General features: G+C 35.9%; 2 protein-coding genes across 2 annotated transcripts; both read right to left on the reverse strand.

The window, feature by feature from the left end:
• Positions 1-316: 316 nt before the first annotated feature.
• Positions 317-2,734, reverse strand: LOC116136143 (transcription termination factor MTEF18, mitochondrial-like). The gene is made up of 3 exons (XM_031421846.1): positions 1,705-2,734; positions 1,222-1,617; positions 317-462 (listed from the first exon to the last, which is right to left on the reverse strand). The coding sequence occupies exons 1-3, from the start codon at positions 2,732-2,734 to the stop codon at positions 317-319; spliced, it is 1,572 nt and encodes a 523-aa protein (XP_031277706.1).
• A 1,560-nt stretch (positions 2,735-4,294) lies between these two features.
• LOC116136219 (transcription termination factor MTEF18, mitochondrial-like) lies at positions 4,295-6,370 on the reverse strand. Its single transcript, XM_031421937.1, has one exon. The coding sequence runs from the start codon at positions 6,189-6,191 to the stop codon at positions 4,413-4,415; it is 1,779 nt and encodes a 592-aa protein (XP_031277797.1). The 5' UTR covers positions 6,192-6,370; the 3' UTR covers positions 4,295-4,412.
• Between the last annotated feature and the right edge of the window lie 18,447 nt (positions 6,371-24,817).

Consider the following 24,817-nt stretch of genomic DNA (forward strand, 5'->3'; position numbering starts at 1 on the left):
ACGCTTCATGAATGTGTTATCTGAGCATGTAATGAGAGTACTCAAGGCAAACATAGGTACCGCCTTTCCTTGTTCTGTGAGCCAATTATACATCGATAGCCTAAGGTTGATCCTCTGCATTGAATAGTTTAGAAATGATGGGTATGACAATAAAGATGATATGGGATGACCCAAATCATGCACAAGAAAATCGATTTTCGCTTCAATGACATTCTTTTTCTGGCTAAGAATTTCAAGGGACACTAATCATTTCTGAAACATCCTTTCTATCTTACCCAGCATTCACAATACAATCAAATCTCTCCTAAAACTCCTCTCATCTGCCTCGAAAAGCCTTGACTGTTCTTTCCGTTGCACATGGATTCTGTATCAATCCCACATCCTCCAAGAACTTAGCCTTCACCATTAGAGATCTTTCTCTGTCTCTTGACCTCGGTAATCGTTCAACTTTTGAACCCCTAACTACATTTTTCAGATTGTTTTATGGCAACCTGTTCATTCACCTTGGGTGAAGGTGAACACAAATGTCAGTGTTTCAAGAAGCTGATATTGCAGAAACTGAAGGTTGGTCAAATCTCCAGATAGAAAGTGTCTCTACGGATCTGGTTAATGGTATTAAGAAGAAACATATTGATGCTCCCGCACAAACTCAAACATCGTTGGAATAGATTTCTCCAGCATACAGATTCTATGAATATTGAATGTTCTCCAACATCGTTCAGGGTTTTGGTAATCTCTCATTTACTACCTAGAAATTGTTGCTAGTATCAAGCAAAAATGTCTAGGGACAATGGCCCTTAAGCAAAATCATATCTATTCTTCATGGGAATGAACTGTTAGTTTTGAATCAAATAACCAAATCAAATCAGAAAGTTTCATAAGAGGCGATGAGACAAGTTAATCGAACTGTTTGTGAAACGTGGAAACAAATTTAGGGAGTCATAATGACGAGAGAGAGAGAAGAAATGTGGTCATCTATTGAACCCTGTAATACCTATCTTAAATAACAGTTAAGAGGATGTACAAGAACGAATACTGCTATTAGGTTGATGAGATGTTCTTAAATCCTTGGTAATGATTCAAAGTACTGATCAGTTTCTCACAGTTTCACTTAGGCTACTTACAGAAAATCAGCTTCAGCATTTGTGCAAGGACAAATAACAGTTTGATGAATCTCTCAGCTTGAAGAGCAACAAAATCATGAATCTTGTCAGCAATTACTTGGATCATTGAATGGCAGAACCCAAGGAAGTACAAACCACAAGAACAGACTTCTACTCTGCTCAGAATAAATTTGTTTCTTCACCTGCCAAACTCGAGGGCCTTCCAGATGCTGATTTACAAAATGCTTCATGAATGTGTTATCCGAGGATGTAATGAGAGTACTAAAGGCAAACATAGGTTCCACCTTTCGTTGTTCTGTAAGCCAATTATACGTCGATAAACTAAGCTTGATCCTCTGCATTGAATAGTTTAGATATGATGGGAATGGCAATAAAGATGATATGGGATAACCCAAATCATGCACAAGAAAATCGATTTTTGCTTCAATGACATTCTTTTTCTGGTTAAGAATTTCAGGGGACACTCTAATCATTTCAGAAACATCTTTTCTATCTAAGCCAACATTCAGAATTCAATAAAATCTCTCCTGAAACTCCTATCCTCTGCCTCGAAAAGCCTTGACTATTCTTTCCGTTGCACATGGATTCTGTATTAATCCCACGTCCTCCAAGAACTTAGTCTTCACCATTATCGATCTTTCTCTGTCTCGTGACCTTGGTAATCGTTCAACTTTTGAACCCCTAACTACATTTTTCAGATTGTTGGGATTCCCCTGGATGCATTCACAAAGTCGCTTCTTCCCAACATTCAACAAGTGAAAAATGCTACTAGTTTTCTTTAAAGTACATGTACGCAGCAACATGGAATGAGATCGGAAAATCTTACCAATCTCATCCATCTCCATGTCAATCTCATAAAAGAACATAAAGCATTCCTTCAAATTTGTAAAAAATCTTCCCACTGGAATTTGTGGGGACTGCAGTAAAGTCAAACGAACTTCATCCAGAGTAGACCCAAATTTTAATAAAAGTCCTATCAGAGTAAGTGCTCCATCCCCTGAAACCTCCAAGAGCAGTCCTGGATGTCGCTGGATTAATTTACTTAACTGCTCCTCACACAATCCCATCTCGCTAAATAAGCTTAAAAGCCTAAGCATTTTACTCCAATTATAAGAATTCTGGTCCATCGAGTGCTCCTCAATCAAACTGATTTTAACCCCTATACTCTTCAATGTCTCTAACACCTTAACAAACTCCATATTTACATCCCCAATCAAGATATAAGGACTATAGACGACGACTTTACCAATAATACTCTGACCAATCCCCAGTTTCTCATAAGCTTGAAGCTTCAATGACAAAACTCCAAAATCATATCGAAAAATGTTCCTTGCCTCCTTATAGATCTTCCCTATATTTTTTCTCTCAACAACATAATTACACAAAACATAATAGTTCTCTAGCAACAAATTATCGTCACTCAAGAACATCAAATTGCGAGGAAGAAAAGGACTATACTCACTAGGTTTCAATCCTATACTCTCAAAGAAAGGCCCAAATTCGTTAATAGGATGATACCGCAAAAACCGAGAAATAATCACCTTCAAATCCAACTCCTCCTCCACCCATTTTAATAGCCATTCGACAAAATAAGGTGAGATTTTGCTCATATTCTCAGCATCCAAAAACTGTAAATTCCCAGTCAAGTGCAAATACTCCAACAATGCAACTTGAGCTGCCTTCCAAGCAGCAGAAGATAGTTTACTAACATAATTAGAATCACTACTAGCCGGTGAAATTCTAACTTTATTTTCAATATTTGCATTCTAAACCCCTCTTTTTCTTCCATGAAGTCTAGAGTTTTGAGTAATGTAAACAGACCCAGATGGCCGAAATGGTGTCTTTGATATGGAAATGAAGTTTTCAACTAAAGAAACCCTTTGAGAATAGATGTTCTAAGTTTCTACAGATGGGTCATAACCACTGTGATCAAATATACATAAAAAGCAACAAAAGGAGAAATTAAGCTGGATGAAAATGAATATGCAGTATCTCGCCTTAGAGTTTTATATATTTTTTTTTGTTGGATTTAGCTTTAACTGAAAGAAAGACTGAAGCTTTCGCAGGAAGATTCAGTGCGAGCTTCAGTGCCCTTCATGAGAGTTTAGTCGCAAGGGTTTTGGATGATGAAGCTTAAAGATGGGCGTTTAGTAATTTAGAACAGTATGAAAAAATAGTCACGCTCCGAGGGTTTGTAAATATATCAATTAAATCCCCTATGGCCGAGTTAATTGTCGTGTTTCAAGCTGCTGACAATTTAGGGGTGTTCAAAAGAATCGATTGGAATCGGAACCGACGGGTACCCTGGGTTTGGTTTTGGTTCCTACCCAGAACCAATCGTCAATGGGTATGTTCCGGTTCCAAATTTTTGGAACCGGAATCAAGAACCAGGAACCGAGACTAATATAAAATAAAATTAAAGAATATGGGGGTTAATAAAAACTTTTGTAAAAAAAGTAATGTGAATACATTTATATTTATATTTCATAACATTTAAAGTAAGTTGGTTTGACTTTTGAGAATCTACCTTTACAAAGCAATGGAGTTTGTAATTTTGAATTTACAACTTGTAATTTTATTTTTGTTAATAAGTGCCAGGTGGGGGGGCATTTGTAAGTTTTAAGCTTTTTTTGCCATTTTAAAAACTTTTGGGGTGTCCTTGTGATTTTACAGGGTACCCAGAACCAAAACCGGAACAAGAACCATTGTTACAGGTTCTGGTTCTGGGTACCTAGGAACTGGAACCGTCGGTTTCGATTCTGGTTCCAAATTTTAAGGAACCGTCGATTCCGATTCTGGTTTCTTTAAAAAGTGCAGGGTACCTAGAACCGAACACCCCTAACTGACATTGTAGTAACTGAAGGTTGATCAAGTCTCTGGATAGAAAGTGACTCTAGGGATGTGGTTAATGGTATTAGAAGAAACATATTGGTGCTCCCGCGCAGCTCAAACATCATTGGAATAGATTTCTCCAACAGATGAGTCTATGAATATTGAATGTTATCCAACATCGTTCAGGGTTTTGCTAATGAGTTTAATGAGCTTGAGTTTAAATTCACTCTTCCATTCATACTTCTAATTTACTAATTTTTGTTTTCTTACAGATACACCCCCAAACTGTCCTTTCAATTACCCCACTGTTTCAAAAAATTCACACTCGTCTCCCCAACTGTTCTTTAGTGTGACAATGGATATATTATGTATTTTATCGTGTCTCTTCAAGGAATTTGTTTAAACTACTAAAATACAAACTTTTAATGATACATTACAAACTACAAGAACAGACTTCTACTGCTCAGAATAAATTTCATTCTTCAAATCCGGCCAAACTTGAGGGCCTTCCGGATGCTGATTTACATATCGCTTAATGAAGGTGTTATCCGAGCATTCCATAAGAGTTCTTAAGGCCAACATAGGTTCTGCCTTTCCTTGTTCCGTAAGCCAACTATACATCGATAACCTAAGCTTGATCTTCTGCATTGTATAGTTTAGATATGATGGGAATGGCAATAAAGATGATATGGGATAACCTAAATCATGCACAAGAAAATCGATTTTTGCTTCAATGTCCTTCCTTTTCTGGTTAATAATTTGAGGGGACACTCTAATCATTTCAGAAACATCCTCTCTATCTAAGCCAGCATTCACAATACAATCAAATCTCTCCTGAAGCTCCTCTCCTGTCCCTCGAAAATGCTTGACTACTCTTTCTGTTTCATTTGGATTCTGTATTAATCCCACGTCCTCCAACAACTTAGCCTTCACCATTAGAGATCTTGCTCTCTCTTTTGACCTCGGTAATTTTTCAATTTTTGAACCCCTAACTAGAATTTTCAGATTGTTGGGATTCTCCTGGACGTATTCACAAAGTCGCTTCTTCCCAGCATTCAACATCTGAAAAATACTACTAGTTCTCTTTAAAGTACATGTACCCAGCAACATGGAATGAGATCGGAAAATCTTACCAATCTCATCCATCTCCATGTCAATCTCGAAAAAGAACATAAAGCATTTCTTCAAATTTGTAAAAAATCTTCCCACTGGAATTTGTGGGGACTGCAGTAAAGTCAAACGAACTTCATCCAGAGTAGACCCAAATTTTAATAAAAGTCCTATCAGAGCAAGTGCTCCATCCCCTGAACCCTCCAAGAGCAGTCCTGGATGCCGCCGGATTAATTTACCTAACTGCTTCTCACACAATCCCATCTCGCTAAATAAGCTTAAAAGCCTAAGCATATTACTCCAATTATAAGAATTCTGGTCCATCGAGTGCTCCTCAATCAAACTGAATTTAACCCCTATACTCTTCAATGTCTCTAACACCTTAACAAACTCCATATTTACATCCCCAATCAAGATATAAGGACTATAGACGATAACTTTACCAATAATACTCTGACTAAGCCCCAGTTTCTCATAAGCTTGAAGCTTCGATGACAGAACTCCAAAATCATATTGAAAAATGTCCCTTGCCTCCTTATAGATCTTCCCTATATTTTTTCTCTCAACACCATAATTACACAAAACATAATAGTTCTCTAGCAACAAATCATCGTCACTCAAGAACATCAAATTGCGAGGAAGAAAAGGACTATACTCACTAGGTTTCAATCCTATACTCTCAAAGAAAGGCTCAAATTCGTTAATAGGATGATAACGCAAAAACCGAGAAATAATCTCCTTCAAATCCAACTCCTCCTCCACCCATTTTAATAACCTTTCGACAAAATAAGGCGAGTTTTTGCTCATATTCTCAGCATCCAAGAACTGTAAATTTCTAGTCAAGTGCAAATACTCCAACAATGCAGCTTGAGCTGCCTTCCAAGCAGCAGAATATAGTTCACTAAAATATTTAGAATCACTACTAGCTGGTGAAATTCTAACTTTATTTTCAATATTCGCATTCTCAACCCCTCTTTTTGTTCCATAAAGTCTAGAGTTTTGAGCAATGTAAACAGACCCAGATGGCCAAAATGGTGTCTTTGATACGGAAATGAATTTTTCAACTAAATTTAAAGAAACCCATCTGAGAATAGATGTTCTTCCAAGTTTCTGCAAATGGGTCATAACCACTGTGATCAAATATACATAAAAAGCAACAAAAGGAGAAATTAAGCTGGATGAAAATAAATATGCAGTATCTGACCTTGGAGTTTTATTTGTTGGGTTTAGCGTTAACTGAGAAGAAAGACTGAAGCTTTCGCAGGAAGATTCAGTGCCCTTCGTGGGTGTAGGGTTTAGTCACCATGGTTTTGCCGTTTTGGATGATGAAGCTCAAAGATGGGCGTTTGGTAATTTGGGACAGTGTGATAAATATTTTCACGCCCCAAAGGTGTTTAAAAATATCAATTAAATCCCCTGATGAAGTTTTGAACTTTGAATACATAAATAAGGCTGAATAACATTTTTCCACACTAGGTTTGGGGAATTTACTTTTATACGCCAGGCTTCAATATTAATTTAACAAAAGAGTGGTTAGCAATATTTAGTCATTCTTCAGAGGGGTTTTGAATTTGAAAAGAATATTGGGAAAGAAAATTACTTTATTGTATTTTCTTATCTTCAAAGAAAAAGCTTGAAGGAAGTTAAAAAAATTCACCATTTAAAAAATAATTTTAAAGGCATTGATTTTACCATGTAAGTCAAATTAATAATTTTCAAGATTTTACCATGTATGTGAAGACTTTTTCATAAACAACTTTTGTATGTCCCTTTTTTTTTTTTAAATATTGAAAATGCTTGAAAAAAAAAAATTCAAAAACACAAAAAAAAAGGGAATAAAAAACACGAAATTAATCACCTCCACACCAATAAAACTCCGTCAAACTATCACTTATTTTGTTCATTTCAAAGAGTTTGTCTCAAATATATTAGTTGTTGATTTTTTTTTGTAGTTTTGTGCTAAAAAATTTGATTAGAAACGAAAATTATTATTTTAAAAGAGAAAAAGGTAAAGAAGAAAATAAAATATATAGGCTCTGTTTGTTTAAGTTTTTATAATAATATTTTATTCTGAATATGATTTAATCAAATATGATAGAATTTTGAACATGTGTTTGGTACAATTTTTGGAAAATATTTTCTGAAAATATTTAGTTTTTTTAACCCCCTATATTTGTTAATTTGACTAAACACCCCCACAATAATAGTTTATAAATTAACAAAAACACTCTCACCCACCCAACCATTGTCGACAATCGATTACCACAGTCGGACAGTGATCTGACCAGTTGTGCTTCTATCTGGCATTTTCATGCCAGATCTACGACTAAAGATCTAGCCGTTGATGACGACCATATCTTAGCCATCGTCGACGACCAAACGACGGCTAGAAATAAATTATGAGTGGACTTAAACAATGAAACCTCTACCAATAAGAACAACAATATATTTGACTATTTGGCTAACCCTTTGAGGATTAAGTGAAAGTATATCTTAATTTATTTATTATAAATATAAATGGAAACCGACTTCCAACCACTCTCTATATATTAGATTTATCTATTAAACAACAATCATCACTCTGAAATATATAAATATGAAATGTGTAAGGATTGAAAATAGCTACAAAATATTAGGTATGTGATTGAGACATTGTTTTAGACTTTTCGTTTCGTAGAAGGAAAGATGATTTTATCTTCATAGTTTTTTTCCTTATGATGTTGCAATAAACAAAATTTCAATGGGCATTTTCTAAGTAGCTTAAATCAGGTGGTAACATCTCATTTGATGAATTTAGAAGCTGGTGCCCTATATATTCTCCAACTATTGCAATTGTTTTGCTCAAACTCTTAAGTTCTCCTTGGTTATTCTAGATAGGAAAAATCTTTAGTAGAACGAGCATATAGCGTTAATCCGTTGGTTTTTTTTTCTTTCTTGTTGGAACAACTCTTTAGCAGAACGGATGTGCTACATCAATGAGCGTGGTTTGAACAAGCACGATGATCAGACGGGTTTATTTCCCATGGGAGGAAAATTGTTTGGCAGAATGGATCTACAACATCAGAGCGTATGACTTAAACATATCTCATGGTTGGACATGATTGAAGACTTCAATTCCCTCCTATTGCTAATTTATTCTTTTACATCTTTTATTTATATAGGGAAAATTTTACAAACCATTCCAAATATTTGCCTTAATATGAGGTGCATGCACATTTATTATACAACTTAAAAAAAAAAAAAAAAATGGTGGTCGGAATCTAGTACTGCAGGTGGTGGGAGTGTTTTTGTCATTTAATATATTAGGATGTTTAGTTAAATTTACAAACCTATGGGGTTTTTTTTATAAATTTTAAATTTTACCTCGTAATACTCTCCTATTCAACTATCCAATATTATTTTCAAAATCCTATCCAAAATAATAAAACAAACGGATCCAACAATATCCGGTTTCCAATTTTACGGTCCCTAAATCCAAATTTCCAATTTCACTTGTTCTTCCATCCAACCGACAGAATTACACACCAATTCCACCTACAAACTGCCATCCTCATTCTCTCAACTATGCAAACGTCGATCGAATCACAAACTCGTGTGCAAACTGCAATCTTCATTTAGTTTAAAATCAATTTCAGAATTTTAGTTGAATGAGGCGAAGGTTTGATTGAACTTATTCTTATTTTTCTTGTTGATTTCTCCCTTTTTTTCTTAAATTGTGCTATGATGTTTTATTTTCATATGATTCACTACTTCAACAGCTCTAAAGAATTGTAACCATCCATTCTTATGAGTTGTCAAGCCACCAAAATTTCCTAAACCTGATGTTGCAGGAGAATTACCAAATGGGTTCGCCGAAGAAACAAAAAACAAAGGCTTTATTGCATCTTGGTGTCCCCAAATGGCATAGAATCTCCAGATTTGATTTGGCTAGTTCGATTTGGACCTTGTTCGGCCAGATTGCGGCAGCCAGGGCCTTCTTGGCCGTCAAGTAAAATAAGAGGGAGGGGAAGGAAAAAAGAAGGAAGAAGATGAAGTGAAGAAATCAGAGACGAAGAATAGAGGAAGGAAGAAGAAAAAGAACAGGAGAGAACTGAGAAGAAAGTTACAAAAGAGAGCGGGTAAGTGATAGAAGAAAGAAGAAAGTGACGAAGAGAAAGAGAAAAAAAAAAGTATATTTCTATGAGTAAACAGAAATAATTGTGACGATAAGTTAAAAAATTAGAGCAGGTATAGATCATTGACTTGGAAAGCTTAAATGCGTCAATGATTAATGACTTAAATAATTTGTTTCAAATTTAAAATTAAAATTCCAATTTTTGAAACAACTTTGATTAAGTCTTGCTAATATTTAATACTTGTGATCACGTATGAATGTCCTTCAACAATACGCTTTCACCTAAATTCAAACAATTCATAGTAAAAAAATATACAAGATCACATAAACTTGTTATATGTCACTTTAATCACGGAAGAAAAAAGAAAAAAGAAAACTAAAATGATTTCTATATCATAATTTAAGTTCAGTAATATCAAGAATACTGGCTCTCAAACTTTCATCCAAGCCATTTCAATATGGACCCTCAAATAACCAGCTTTTCCGGTAACTCCATTGATGCAGAGCCAAGATATTATAAGTCAAGGTCATCGATAACAAGTCAACGTTCTAATCAAACAACCTCGGCACAGGTAAGTGAATGATCAATTAATCTAATCTCTTCCTCAAAATTTTCATTTTGCAATCTCCTAGTAATGTCTTCGGATGATCGGAAGTCAGTAACCATTCGATTATGGTATCCTTAAGTTATTGTTAAAGGATACCAACTCTTCTGTACCAGTACTGATAGCTGAATACTGGTTTGGTTTGATTTGCCAGTCAACTCTTTTTAGGATTCATTAAAAGAGAATTGCTGAATGCTTGTTATTTCCTAAGAGCGAATTATTAAAAATAAAAATATATTTATCAGTTCTATTTTTAATGGGATTTATACAATCCGTTGGATTTTTTTATTTTCAAATTCTGTAAATAAATACAGGGGATTTTTTATTTGATGTGTATCTATCTATCTATTTTTGTTTTGTTTTTAAGTTTCTAATTGTTTAACCTTAATGGCTAAGGGAACATGGGGTATGATATTACTCAGAATGCATGTTGTTGTTTTTGTAAATCAGCCCAAGAATCCTTGGATCATCTTTTCTTCGCATGTGCTTTCACAAAGTCCATTTGGAGTCGTGTTCTTGCGGTCTCTTCTCTTGGTTATAGGGAGGTGCCTTGGCATGACTATGTTAATTTCTTGTCCATGAATTGAAAGAGAAACAAACTCAAGTATGCCATAGGTAAATTATGCTTGGGTGCTACGGTCTATTTCATTTGGAGGGAGTGGAACAATAGATTTTTTAAGGGGGATTTTATGGATGCTTGGACAATTCACAACCACATTTGGAACATGGTGAAAGATAGGGCAATGGACCTCAACAAAATGAAATCTTCCATGGCCAATAGAAGACTTGTGAAGATTTGGGGATTATTTATGACTATCTTCAAAACCAATATGTGAGGAACATGGGTTTTCCTAATACAAGGCTTGTCCTGAGGTAGGAATGAAGTTGTATATAGCTGTTCTTAGTTTTTTTTTTTTTTTTTAATCCTATCCTAGGGCATGTCCTGTGGTAGGATGTCTTTGTCTTTGTGATCCTTTGCTTGCTCCTCTCCCCTTGTCTCCTATCCTTCGTGTGCTTTAAGATAGACAAACAAAAGGAGATTAGGTTCTTAGTCTTGTTTAGGTTTTCTTTTTAATCCTATCTCAGGGCATGTCCTGTGGGATGTCTTTGTCTTTGCGTTCCTTTGCTTGCTCCTCTTCCCTTGTCTCCTATCTTTCGCGTGCTTAAGATAGACAAACAAAAGAAGATTAGGTTCTTAGTCTATTAGGCTTGTGTTTTTGTTCTTATCCTAAGGCTTGTCTTGAGGTAGGATAGCCGGTTTTTTTATATTATGGGTCTCTCTATAGCTTTCTCTCTTTAATTATACTACTTACCAAAAAAAAAGAAGAAAAAAAAAACTAAGGTTTTACCAAAAAAGTCAGGAGTCGGAAAAAAATATATAGGTTTGGAGGATGAATAATAAACTATTATGGGACAACGCCGGTGCAAATTAGTTGCAAATGGAGGTTGTTAGTACGCTGTTTTACAAATGTGTTCTACAACGGGCCGAAGTGGCCCCCGTTTTTCCGCCCGTCCGCCCGTGGGTTAAGTGTGGTTGGGGTTATCCTATCGTTGATGGCACGGTCAAAAACCGAATTAGCCAGGTGGGGGGAAGGGGAAGGGGTGGAGGAGGAGGGGGGGGGGAGGTTAATTGTCCTGATTGTGGATGTTGAGGGCCGTATCCAGCAAGGGTGGTGGTAAAAAAATTACAGACAATATCCTGGTATGGGATAAAGTTAACATAGGCGAGATCTAATGATAGCAGGGATTAGTGAAATGGCTCTCAAACGACAACCCTTGTTGATCAAAACTCCAGGAAACCCTAGCTGCAACAACTACAATCCACCCCAAACCTTTTTCCAGTCGTTTTCTATGCCCACCTGCTTTTTGTAACCCTCCAAACACCACCTAAGCACTTTCCATGCTCCATTTTCTTTGATTTCCAAACAAACACCATTCTATTTATTCAATTTCTACAACTTCTCCTTAAAGTTTGAAACAAAATTCATTATTCACCTGGAAACCAAAAAAGAGAGCACCCTGAAGAGCAACAACCTGAAAAAATTTGAAGATAAAGCGAAAAAAACAAAACAAAGATTACAATTAAAGAATCACGAGAAGAGAAAGTATAAAACAATTTGGGGATTTTTTTTTAAAGTGAGCCGGTTTTGTGGACCAGGTCGGTTGGACTAACGTTAACTATTGTTCACTCAATCCAAATCCGGCCCAAACTGGGCCAAATGCTGCTATCGGTTTTATTATACTCATCAGACAGGTGCCAACTCTCGGTCCTACCGGCCGGTCCGGTCAGGGTTTAAACATAGCCTTTTTGCCTAACTCCATTATGTTGTATTAGTTTAGATGGATATAATAGTACTTTGGTCTTAAGGGTAAAATGTGACTTCTTATAGGAACGTGTTTTGTAACCTAATACAGTATAACGAAGTTAGCCAAAGTATTAGTGATGGAGGTTTTAAACTTATTTATACAAGCAAAATGGTACATTGATACATTTTTCAATTTGAGGGCATGTTTTATAAAAGGGTGTACACATTGTTATTTGAATGATAAATTTGTAAATGTAAGGTAGTCTACAGTATTCTCCCATTATATTTAATAAGAAGTTGTTGCATAAAAAGTGTGCTTAGTCAAGAAGAGGTATGTTTAGAAATAAACTACTCTACCTTGGGCCGTCCCTCCTAAGTTGATAGCGATGTAAGAGTTTGAGTATTTAGAAGGATTTGAGAGAATATTTGTGTTAATTTTGAGTATCTGGGGCAAATTGATAATAATTTCCTTTCTTTTTTTTCCCCCAGATTCCCTATTATATTGCTACACCTAGAAATTCAAAAAAAAAAAAAAAAAAAAAAAATGCCCTGTTTTATAGCAACCTGCCATTAATTCACCTTATAACAATTTATATTATCTCAGAATTACTTTATATTATTTTCATGATTCTCACTTAGAATATAAATATTTAATTTTATTGAGAAACTTCCTTTTCTTATATGTATTATAGGGAAGGAGTAATTACTTCAGGGATGGGCTTACAGAAATTGATCAAAACTGGGATGGATTGACAATATCCACTATGATAGGAACCCATGTCTACTCGCAAATCTCACATGCTATCTGGCGGGTGTATGTAGTTTCAAAAGATATTTTGTGTTTGTTTTACTCCTTCTGATTCTCTGTTAGTTTTTTAACTGAAGATTGATTACATTTCCTGTTTCTCTTTTTTCCACAGAACCCCAATTATTGTTGTCACCTGGAAATTCAGAAAAAAATATACTTTTTCATGGGAACCTGCTTGTTCACCTTTTGTGAAGGTGAACACAGACGGAGCACAAAAGGGAATCCTGGTTTATCTGCTTGCGGGAGGTGTATAGATCACCTTTGGTACATTTCCGAGCTTTTTCCCTTAGTTTGAGCATTCAACTTCCTATTATGCCGAGTTAAGGCAGTGTTTCAAGCTGCTGATATTGCAGAACTGAACGTTGGTCACATCTCTGGATAGAAATGACTCTAAGGATGTGGTTATATGGTATTCAGAGAAACTATTGATGCCCCTCTCAGCTCAAAAATCGTTGGAATATATTTCTCCAACAGATGGAGTTTATGAAATTAAATGTTCTCATATTCTTCGCGAAGGAAATAAAGTCGCAGATGCGTTGCTAATCTCGGCTTGAAATATCAGGGACTTCAGGTGTGGTAATCCTCCGGAAGAAATTCGGAAACTACTATTGGTGATGCTTGTGGCCACCCAAATATCAAAAATTCCTGAATTGTGTTTTGCTGATCTCATAGTCACAATAGTCTTGACACTAAAACACTTCCCTTCTTGAATATTGGACTTTTCTATGAAACCACAAGTCTTTTTGTTATAAAAAAGAGAGAAAAAACAATGCATACATAGATATGTACATCATTATCTCTTTATATATATATTTGTTTCATCTTGTAAGCTCAGGTAGGCTTCAAACCAGGCTTTACAAATACAATAGGTACTTCCATTATCTTTAACAAGGAGGCAGTATGGACACGGACAAATTACATATATCTGTATGTTCGATAAATTTTGAAACAAAAACAACTAATTAAGTATTAATCCAAAACGCCAGCTTCTAATTTACATTAAACTGTTTCCCACTTGCCCAAAACCATACCTGAACTGCATGCAAAATCCAAGAATAAGATAGTAGTTATGAACACCCCAAGGACACCTTCAGTATCCAGTGGGATGGATCTGTTAGAAAAATCAAACAATCGGGTTGAGCAAATCACAAACAAATAAAATTGAGACATAAATTTATGTGAAAAACTCTCAAACAAATTGAAGAAAATCCACGGGCAAGTAAAGAAGGATCTCTACTATAAAATAAAATTATCAAATAACTTCTCTCTAAATACAGGAGAAAACAATAAAATTCACTCTTGAAATAGAGATAACTTTTGCTACAACAAAAGGAAGGAGAAAATTCTAAAAGTGGTAACTTAACTCTCTATTGAGTTCCTACACTCCTATTACTAGAATGCTGGTGGTTCAGCCACCATCTTTGACAGCCACCATCTTTGACAACCACCTTTGACAGTTCTGTTAAACACATACATATTCCAATATTCATTGATAACACAATCAATTTCAGTTTAAAAGCTCCATGGAATATATGCGGAAATAAATGACAAACCTCCAGCCATAGCAATTACTTCTTAGATCTTCTTGCTCCTTTATGATTACAGGATCTTCCACTGACTGCATTTTGGGTTGGTTTTTGGAATCAAAAATTAAAACTGCATCAATGGGACCTGTAAACTTCTCTTTCTTATATGCAGTTGTCTTTCCATCAAAGACAACTGCTCAAGGACACAACCGTATGACCACATCAACAGGGACCAAAATGTAATTATATGAATGTAGGACCAATTGTAAAAAGTCTAACTTCTCCCATTGGTCCAACTTGTATAATATAGTCCAGAACACAAGGATGTATTGCGGTATGTTCAATTAGAGAGGAAATTACATGAATCATAGCGGTAAGTCCCTTTTAAACAGTATTACCTTCTATGTATTACAATGCAATTTTCTCTTTCTAAATAACACTTAAATGTGGAATATCACTTTATGACAAACCTCAAATGTTTGCTCTAGGTCCTCTAGAATGTTTGTTTGTCTCAACCAAAATGTAAACAACTTAAAAGAGAAACAAACTAAATTACAAAGTTTCAGACAATGAATATCCTCCTCTCAAGTGATAAAGCGGACATAGTCCCATTTGAACAACATGATCCTTGAAGTCTTTGGTGCATCCTTTCGTTAGAGGATCCAATCATCTGCTCAGTATGTATGTTTAAATGAGCACTTCTTTGCTTTAACGTGCTCCCTTATTGCTAAGTACTTAGTCGATGTGTTTCTTCGACTCCACTCTTATTATTCTTAGCAAAGAATACAGCAGCTGAATGTCACAATATAACTTTATTGGCCTAGAGATAGACTCAACAACTCCAAGCCCAGAAATAAACTTCTCAACCAAATACCCGTGTAGTTGCCTCAAAACAGGAAACAAACTCACTTCCATGGAAAAGTGGCAACTAAAGATGTTTGGCACTTCCCCAAGATTATGCACCTCCGGCGAGCATAAAAACATATCCGGATGTTGATTTTCGAGAATCAACGCTCCAGCGAAGTCTGAGTCTGAATATCCGACGACTTCTAAAATGTCGGAATGTTTATAATAAGCATGAAACCTTTAGTCCTTGAAGATACCTCATGACCTTCTGCAGCTCTCCATGATCCAAACCTGGATTACTTTGATATCTTCCTAAGGCGGACATACCCATTTGAACAACTATCCTTGAACGTCTTTGGTGGCATGCCTTTCGTTAGAGGATCAGCAATCATTCCAGTATGTATGTGTTAAATAGCACTCTTGCTTTAACTCTCCCTTATTGCTAAGTACTTAATGCGTGTGTTTACTTCGACTTCCACTCTTATATTTCTTAGCAAAGAATACAGCAGCTGAATGTCATATACTTTATTGGCCTAGAGATAGACTCAACAACTCCAAGCCCAGAAATGAAACTTCTCAACCAAATACCCTGTGTAGTTTGCCTCAAACACCAAACTCAGCTTCCATGGTAAAGTGGCAACTAAAGATTGTTTGGCACTTCTCCAAGATAACACTCCGGCGAGCATAAAAACATATCCGGATGTTGATTTTCGAAATCAATGCATCCAGCGAAGTCTGAGTCTGAATATCCGACGACTTCAAAATTCGGAACGTTTATAAGTAACATGAAACCTTTAGTCCCTTGAAGATACCTCATGACCTTCTTTGCAGCTCTCCAATGCCCAAACTGGATTACTTTGATATCTTCCTAACAGCCAACTGCAAAAGCGATGTCAGGTCTAGTACAGACTTGAGCATACATTAGGCTTCCAACAGCTGAAGCATAAGGAATAGTTTTCATTTGTTCCTTTTCAATCTCAAGTGTAGACATTGGTTCAGATTGAACCTGTCACCTCAACAATGGGTGCAACACTGGGTGAACAATCTTTCATCCTAAATCTCTCAAGAATTTTATTAATATAGGCTTCCTAGATAGTCCCAAACACTGTCGAGACCTATCCCTATGAATCTTAATGCCAATGACATAAGATGCCTCACCCATATCCTTCATAAAATGTTGAAGAGAAATTGTTTCACCTCAGTAGCAAACCCAAATCATTGGTTGCAAGGAGAATATCATCTACATATAAACAAAAAGATGATTTTACTCCCACTGCACCTTGTGGTACATGATCCATGACATTCTCTACAAACCAAATGAAAGAATAACATGTGAAATCTTAAATACCATTGTCGGGAGGCTTGTTTAAGTCCATAAATGGACTTCTTAAGCTTGCAACAAAATGCTCACCATCACTTGAAATGAACCCATCAGGTTGTTTTATATAAACCTCTTCCTCCAAATCTCCATTGAGAAAACTGTTTTAACATCCATTTGATGTAAATCTAATTGAAATGGGCAACTATGCCATTAATAGACAAAGAATCCTTTTTAGAACTGGAGAAATGTTTCTTTGTATACTATTCCTTCCTTTGCGTGAACCCTTGGCAACAAGTCTAGCCTTGTATCTCTCAATGTTGCCTAATGAATCCTTTTTGGTTTTAAATACCATTTACACCCAATAGTTTCTTTCTAGTAGGCAGTCAACAAGGTCCCAAACTGTATTATCCGCCATAGAATTCACTCGTCAATCATGGCATTAACCAACTCAGATTTACTACTGTTTCAAGCTTGTAAAAACGTGTCTGGATCATCCTCAAAACCTATTCATAGTCAGACTCTGTCATATACACTTCATAATTAGATAGAATTGCTGATTCTTTGTTCTATAGATCTCCTTAATGTGTATCAGCAGTCTCTTGAGACTGTTGCACACTGTTGTTCCCTTGTATTGGAGGTTGTTCAAAATGATCTTCTAAACAATCGCATCAGATGTGGATTTTGATTGAGTGGGTTCCTCATTATTCACCCTGTTTGGATGAACAACCAATCTTTTACTTGATGGAGCATTGTCTGAAATACAATTTCTCAGAGACTGAGTCTCTGATTTGATCACTCCCACTGACCAATCTTTTCAAGAAATTTGGCATTTCTTGATCAACAATCTACTGGATGTTAGAACAATAAAACTTATATCCCTTGGATTTTTCTGCATATCAATAAAATATGCACTAATAGTCCTAGGATCTAACTTCCGTTCTTGTGGATTATAAACTCTAACCTCAACTGGGCAACCCCAATGCGTAATGACTTAAACTTGGTTTCCAACCTTCCATAATTCGAATGGCATTTTGGAACGCCTTAGTTGGAACTCGGTTTAATATATACGCTGCAGTTTTGAGAGCTTCAATCCACAAGAAGGAGGAAGTTTGGAGTTACTTAGCATACTCCGTACCATATCCATAATGTTCTATTTCTCCGTTCTGCTACACCATTCTGATGGTGTGCCAGCAAGGTGTACTGAGCCACAATACCTTGCTCTTGAAGAAATTTAGCAAATGGACCAGTGCTTGTCCTATACCAATGTATCTACCATATATTCACACCTCTATCGGATCTCCCGTCTTATTTTGTTTTCCACATTGTTTCTCTACTTCTGCTTTATATATTTGAAAGCATCCAATCTTCATCCTTGTGATAAAGCTATAGAGATACATATGTCTGGAGTAATCATCAATAAAGGTGATGAAATATTTCTGACCATTAGAGCTCAGTCAGGGCATATATCTTGTGTGTATGATTTCTAAAAGTTCAGAACTCTTCATGGCACCCTTCTTGGATTTGTTAGTCTACTCTCCTTTAATGCAGTCTACACAAGTATCAAAGTCAGTAAAGTCAAGAGTTTCAAGAACTCCACATTTACCAACCTTTTATCCTATCAATGGAGAGTGTCCTATCTCCTATGCCACAAAAAAGAAGAGTTTTCATACATAATATTACGTTTCATACCAGCGTTAGCATGTAGTCATAAGACATAAGGAACAGTATCACTTAAATGAATTTTAAACAAACCATCAATCAAAGTCCCATTTCCAACAATAGATGAGTTCTATTAAATTAAAAGAACTACCATAAAGTTGAAGAAGATCCACATGGTACAAGTTTAGAAACTGAAATTAAATTCCTAGAAAAACTAGAATATAAAAGGTTCGTTCCAATCCAAAACATAATTAGTACTTAAAATAAGTCTAAAAGTTCCAACAGCTTCAACACGTGAAGGCATCCTATTTCCTGAATAGATGCTGCATTCCACTTCCCAATGGCTTCCTTTGATCCAAAAACCCGTATGGATTAGAACATGGATGTAGAACCAGATCAATCCACCAATCATTATGTGAAACACAAATCATATTAGATTCATAACACACAAAGATAAGAGGTTACCTTTCTTATCAAGCCAGCTTTTCTCTTAGGACAATCTTTCTTCATGTGTCCCGTCTTTTTCAGAAGAAACACTTGATATTGTCCTTATTACCTTTGCTCACAATTTCGTGCAGCTGCCTTTTCCCTTCCACTTCTTATTCTATTTGAAGTGTACTTGACTTTCCTGTCACTAGATGTGCAGTTTCATTCACTTCCTGAAGCAGTCTCTCTCCTCCTCTCGACACACATGGTCAAAAGCTCATTGATTGACCATTTATCCTTCTGTGTGTTATAAGTATCTTAAAGGAGTAATGAGACGAGAGAGAGTTCAGGACATAATGCACCAGGAAATCATCATTAATCACCATCTGAAGGGTTTCAACTGAGCAGCTATGTCCTCATTTTCTAATATGCTCACGGACGCCTTTAATACCAGTCAACTTCATGGATGTCAATCTACTTATTAGGATGCTTCCTAATGCCTTGTCTGATTTTTCAAACTGGTGCATGAATTGCCTCCATAAGATCCTTGACATTTTCACACTCCGATATCGACCCACGATACTACTCGTAATGTGAGATTTGATGAACATCATGCTAAACGGTTAGATCGCTCCCACCGTTCATACAAAGCAATCTCAGCTTGAGAGCTAGTATCTGAGGTGTTGGTGGCTCTTCCTTACGAAGAGCAAGTCAAGATCTATGCACCCTAAATGAAGGAGGACAGCCTCTCTCCAGATTTATAGTATCACCATTAAATTAGGAACCTTATCCTCAACCATCATCAAAGTTTGATCAACTGTAGATAATTCAATAGACATGCTTACTAAATAAATTATGAGGCACAACCATCATACAATTATAAGTTTACAATGTAAAACAATAATAAATCATAAATGAATCGACATATCATAAAATCTCCCTAGGGTAAAGACATTACATAGTATGATTCATTATCCTTTAATGATGAAACTAAATTATTAATATTTCATAATACCTGTGGGCTAATTAAGAAAAAGAATATTTTTTATTTCATCCCTAATAATCATAAAAAATAACATTCTGGGTAAATGATTATACTAATATATTAACTACAACCGATGTTATTAACCTTAATATGATCACAACTAATATTTCTTATGCTAATTATTATATTTAGATGCTGCGGCTACTCTAAATTAATCAAAAATATATACGATCATAAAACATCAAATAATTTATAACATGAATTTGTATAATATAACACAAATCAATGCAAGAATAATACATTATTTATGCATAAAAAAGTAATATATAACATAAAAAAAACCATCATACAAGCTGTCACCGACTTCCACGCGCCACCGTGACCAAAGGACGCGCCCCCACGCGCCGCCAGAAGGCAGCACACTCTCTCACGTGCCCCCACGCGCCTCCACGGTCCCTTCACGCGTCTGCACGCGCTTACACGTGCCCAACCCTAAACCCTCACGCGCCTGACGCAAGCGCAAGTCTTGCACGCGCCTTCACGCGCCGGGTCTTGACCAGGGTCGGGTTGACCCGTTTGACTGGGTCGGTTGACCCGGTTCGCCCATTAAACCGGTCCGTTGACCGGTTTGACCCGTTGACCGGTTCATTGACCGGTCTGGACTGTTGACCGGGTCGGGTTGACTGACGGGTTTGGGCTGAGTTGACTGGGTTGTTTGACCCGGTTTGACTTTTGACTTTGACCCGTTTTCCTATTGGGTCGGTTCTTCTTGACCCGATTTTCTGCAACTTTTACCCAGATTTTCCAGATTTTCAACAGCCCGTTTCCGGCCATTTTTTCCGGCGTTTTCGATGGGAAACTCAAATGTGGACTTATAACATATATCAGTGACATCCCAAATGACAATTTCGTNCTGCTTTTTGTAACCCTCCAGACACCACCTAAGCACTTTCCATGCTCCATTTTCGTTGATTTCCAAACAAACACCATTCTATTTATTCAATTTCTACAACTTCTCCTTAAAGTTTGAAACAAAAGATTCATTATTCACCTGGAAACCAAAAAAGAAGAGCACCCTGAAGAGCAAGACAACCTGAAAAAATTTGAAGATAAAGCGAAAAAAACAAAACAAAGATTACAATATTAAAGAATCACGAAGAGAGGAAGATAAAACAATTTGGGGATTTTTTTTTAAAGTGAGCCGGTTTTGTGACCAGGTCGGTTGGACTAACGTTAACTATTGTTCACTCAATCCAAATCCGGCCCAAACTGGGCCAAATGCTGCTATCGGTTTTTATTATAACTCAGATCAGACAGGTGGCCAACTCTCGGTCCTACCGGCCGGTCCGGTCAGGGTTTTAGAACATAGCCTTTTTGCCCTAACTCCATTATGTTGTATTAGTGTTAGATGGATATAATAGTAACTTTGGTCTTAAGGGTAAAATGATGACTTCTTATAGGAACGTGTTTTGTAAACCTAATAGCAGTATAACGAAGTTAGGCAAAGGGGTATTAGTGATGGAGGTTTTAAACTTATTTATACAAGGCAAAATGGTATCATTGATACATTTTTCAATTTGAGGGCATGTTTTATAAAAGGTGTAACAATTGTTATTTGAATGATAAATTTGTAAATGTAAGGGTAGTCTACGATATTCTCCCATTATATTTTAATAAGAAAGTTTGCAATAAAAAGTGTGCTTAGTCAAGAAGAGGGGGTATGTTTAGAAATAAACTACTCTAAGCCTTGGGCCGTCCCTCCTTTAAGTTGATAGCGATGTAAGAGTTTGAGTATTTAGAAGGATTTGAGAGAATATTTGTGTTAATTTTGAGAATATCTGGGGATCAAAGATTGATAATAATTTCCTTTCTTTTTTTCCCCCAGATTCCCTATTATATTGCTACACCTAGAAATTCAAAAAAAAAAAAAAAAAAAAAAAAATGCCCTGTTTTATAGCAACCTGCTCATTAATTCACCTTATAACAATTTATATTATCATCAGAAATTACTTTTATATTTTCATGATTCTCACTTAGAATATAAATATTTAAATTTTATTGAGAAACTTCCTTTTCTTATATGTATTATAGGGAAGGAGTAATTACTTCAGGGATGGGCTTACAGAAATTGATCAAAACTGTGGATGGATTGACAATATCCACTATGATATAGGAACCCATGTCTACTCGCAAATCTCACAATGCTATCTGGCGGGTGTAGTAAGTTTCAAAAGGATATTTTTGTGTTTGTATTACTCCTTCTGATTTCTCTGTTAGTTTTTTAACTGAAAGATTGATTACATTTCCTGTTTCTCTTTTTCCACAGAACCCCAATTATGTTTTTGCACCTGGAAATTCAGAAAAAAATATACTTGTTTCATGGGAACCTGCTTGTTCACCTTTTGTGAAGGTGAACACAGACGGAGCATCAAAAGGGAATCCTGGTTTATCTGCTTGCGGGGGAGTGTATAGATCACCTTTTGGTACATTTCTCGGAGCTTTTTCCCTTAGTTTAGGCATTCAAACTTCCTATTATGCCGAGTTAATGGCAGTGTTTCAAGCTGCTGATATTGCAGAAACTGAACGTTGGTCACATCTCTGGATAGAAAGTGACTCTAAGGATGTGGTTAATGGTATTCAGAAGAAACATATTGATGCTCCCTCTCAGCTCAAAAATCGTTGGAATATATTTCTCCAACAGATGGAGTTTATGAAAATTAAATGTTCTCATATTCTTCGCGAAGGAAATAAAGTCGCAGATGCGTTGGCTAATCTCGGCTTGAAATATCAGGGACTTCAGTTGTGGGATAATCCTCCGGAAGAAATTCGGAAACTACTATTGGATGATGCTTGTGGCCACCCAAATATCAGAAATTCCTGAATTGTGAATTTGGCATGATCTCATAGTCACAATAGTCTTGACACTAAAACACTTCCCTTCTTGAATATGTGGCTTAATTTCTATGAAACCACAAGTCTTTTTGTTATAAATAAAGAGAGAAAAAACAATGCATACATAGATATGTACATCATCTTATCTCTTTATATAATATATTTTGTTTCATCTTGTAAGGCTCAGGTAGGCTTCATAACCAAGGCTTTACAAATACAATAGGTACTTCCATTATCTTTAACAAGGAGGCAGTATGGACAACGGACAAATTACATATATCTGTATGTTCGATAAATTTTGAAACAAAAACAACTAATTAAGTATTAATCCAAAACGCCAGCTTCTAATTTACATTAAACTGTTTCCCACTTGCCCAAAACCATACCTGAACTGCATGCAAAATCCAAGAGATAAGATAGTAGTTATGAACACCCCAAGGACACCTTCAGTATCCAGTGGGATGGATCTGTTAGAAAAATCAAACAATCGGGTTGAAGCAATATCACATAACAAATAAAAATTGAGACATAAAATTTATGTGAAAAACTCTCAAACAAATTGAGAGAAAATCCACGGGCAAGTAAAGAAGGATCTCTACTATAATAAAATATGAGTTACAATAACTTCTCTCTAAATACAAGGAGAAAAACAAATAAAATTCACTCTTGAAATAGGAGAAATAACTTTTGCTACAACAAAAGGAAGGAGAAAATTCTAAAAGTGGTAACTTAACTCTCTATTGAGTTCCTACACTCCTATTTACTAGAAGTGCAATGGTGGTTCAGCCACCATCTTTGACAGCCACCATCTTTGACAACCACCTTTGACAGTTCTGTTAAAACACATACATATTCCAATATTCATTGATAACACAATCAATTTCAGTTTAAAAGCTCCATGGAATATATGCGGAAGTAAATGACAAACCTCCAGCCATAGCAATTGTTCTTTGATCTTCTTGCTCCTTTATGAATTACAGGATCTTCCACTGACTGCAATTTTGGGTGATGGTTTTGGGAATCAAAATAAAAATTAAAACTGCATCAATGGGGACCTGTAAAGTTCTCTTTCTTATATGTAGTTGTCTTTCCATCAAAGACAACTGCTCAAGAGACACAACCGTATGACCACATCAATAGGGACCAAAATGTAATTATATGAGAAGTGTAGGACCATATTGTAAAAAGTCTAACACATCAGACTTGGAAGTCAGAACCAACTTTCAGAGAAGATAAGTTGACAAATCGTCGATATTTCTATAACTAAAAAAAATGAATATTCCAAGCATTAAAAAACTAACTTTCAAATGCTAAGTCCATATGTGACTCGAGTCATTTGACTGTTTCTCTTTTGAATAATTTTCCAAATAATTAGTGATGCCATGGCAATGGAGCACCACATCATTCTTCATGCGCTTCCACGAACCCTCGTAAGGAACTCAGTTTCTTTACCGTTGAAGGAGCGCCATATAAATGTTACTGTTGGCTTCAAAAAACTAGCCGTCAGCCGGCCTTGCATTTTCATGGAAGTTAACTCTGCATAATTTCCTAGAGCTCTGTTTTGTCTCTTCATTTAGATTCTCCTTCTATTCTAATGCTTGAATTCTCTTTTCTCATATATATATATATATATATATATATATATATTTTCTCTTTTTATTGCCATGAACAGTTGATAATTTCAAACTTCTAGTTTCAGTTGTCATGAAATGAGCTCTGTTCGGCTAATGTTTTTGCTTTTCTATAAACCCATTCTCTGGTCTGGATTTAAATATGCAGACGACAGGTAAAAGATTGAACGGTGCTGCTGCAACTTTGATTTTTCTGTGTTATGAGTGAAACTCAAGTTCTGTTGTTGCATTTTGCAAACCCCACTCTTAATATAATTTACTAACAACGGGCCATGTTAGGTTTATGGATTAAGAATCAATGGAATGAAAATATTATGAATGAACCACCACAGGAAGACTGGATTATCAATTAGGACTTTTAAATGTATAAATCAAGAATTCTTGAGTTCGATTTACTTTATTATTAACAGAGATGGCCAATAAAGACAGAGACCAATAAAGAGGGTGGCTATGGGAGGCTTAATGGAATGAATAGAATATTATTGCATTATTTGCTTGTGATTAGGTTATTTTTTATTTAAATGTAAAATTTCAAATTCTAAAATTTACAAAATTTCAAAATCTTTCCAAAAAAATTTGAAAAATTTAAAAAAATATATCAACTGGTCAATGTTGGACGACCAACTAATTTC

This window comes from Pistacia vera, unplaced genomic scaffold, assembly GCF_008641045.1.
Source record: "Pistacia vera cultivar Batoury unplaced genomic scaffold, PisVer_v2 Contig31, whole genome shotgun sequence".
In the NCBI taxonomy this organism is placed as follows: Eukaryota; Viridiplantae; Streptophyta; class Magnoliopsida; order Sapindales; family Anacardiaceae; genus Pistacia; species Pistacia vera.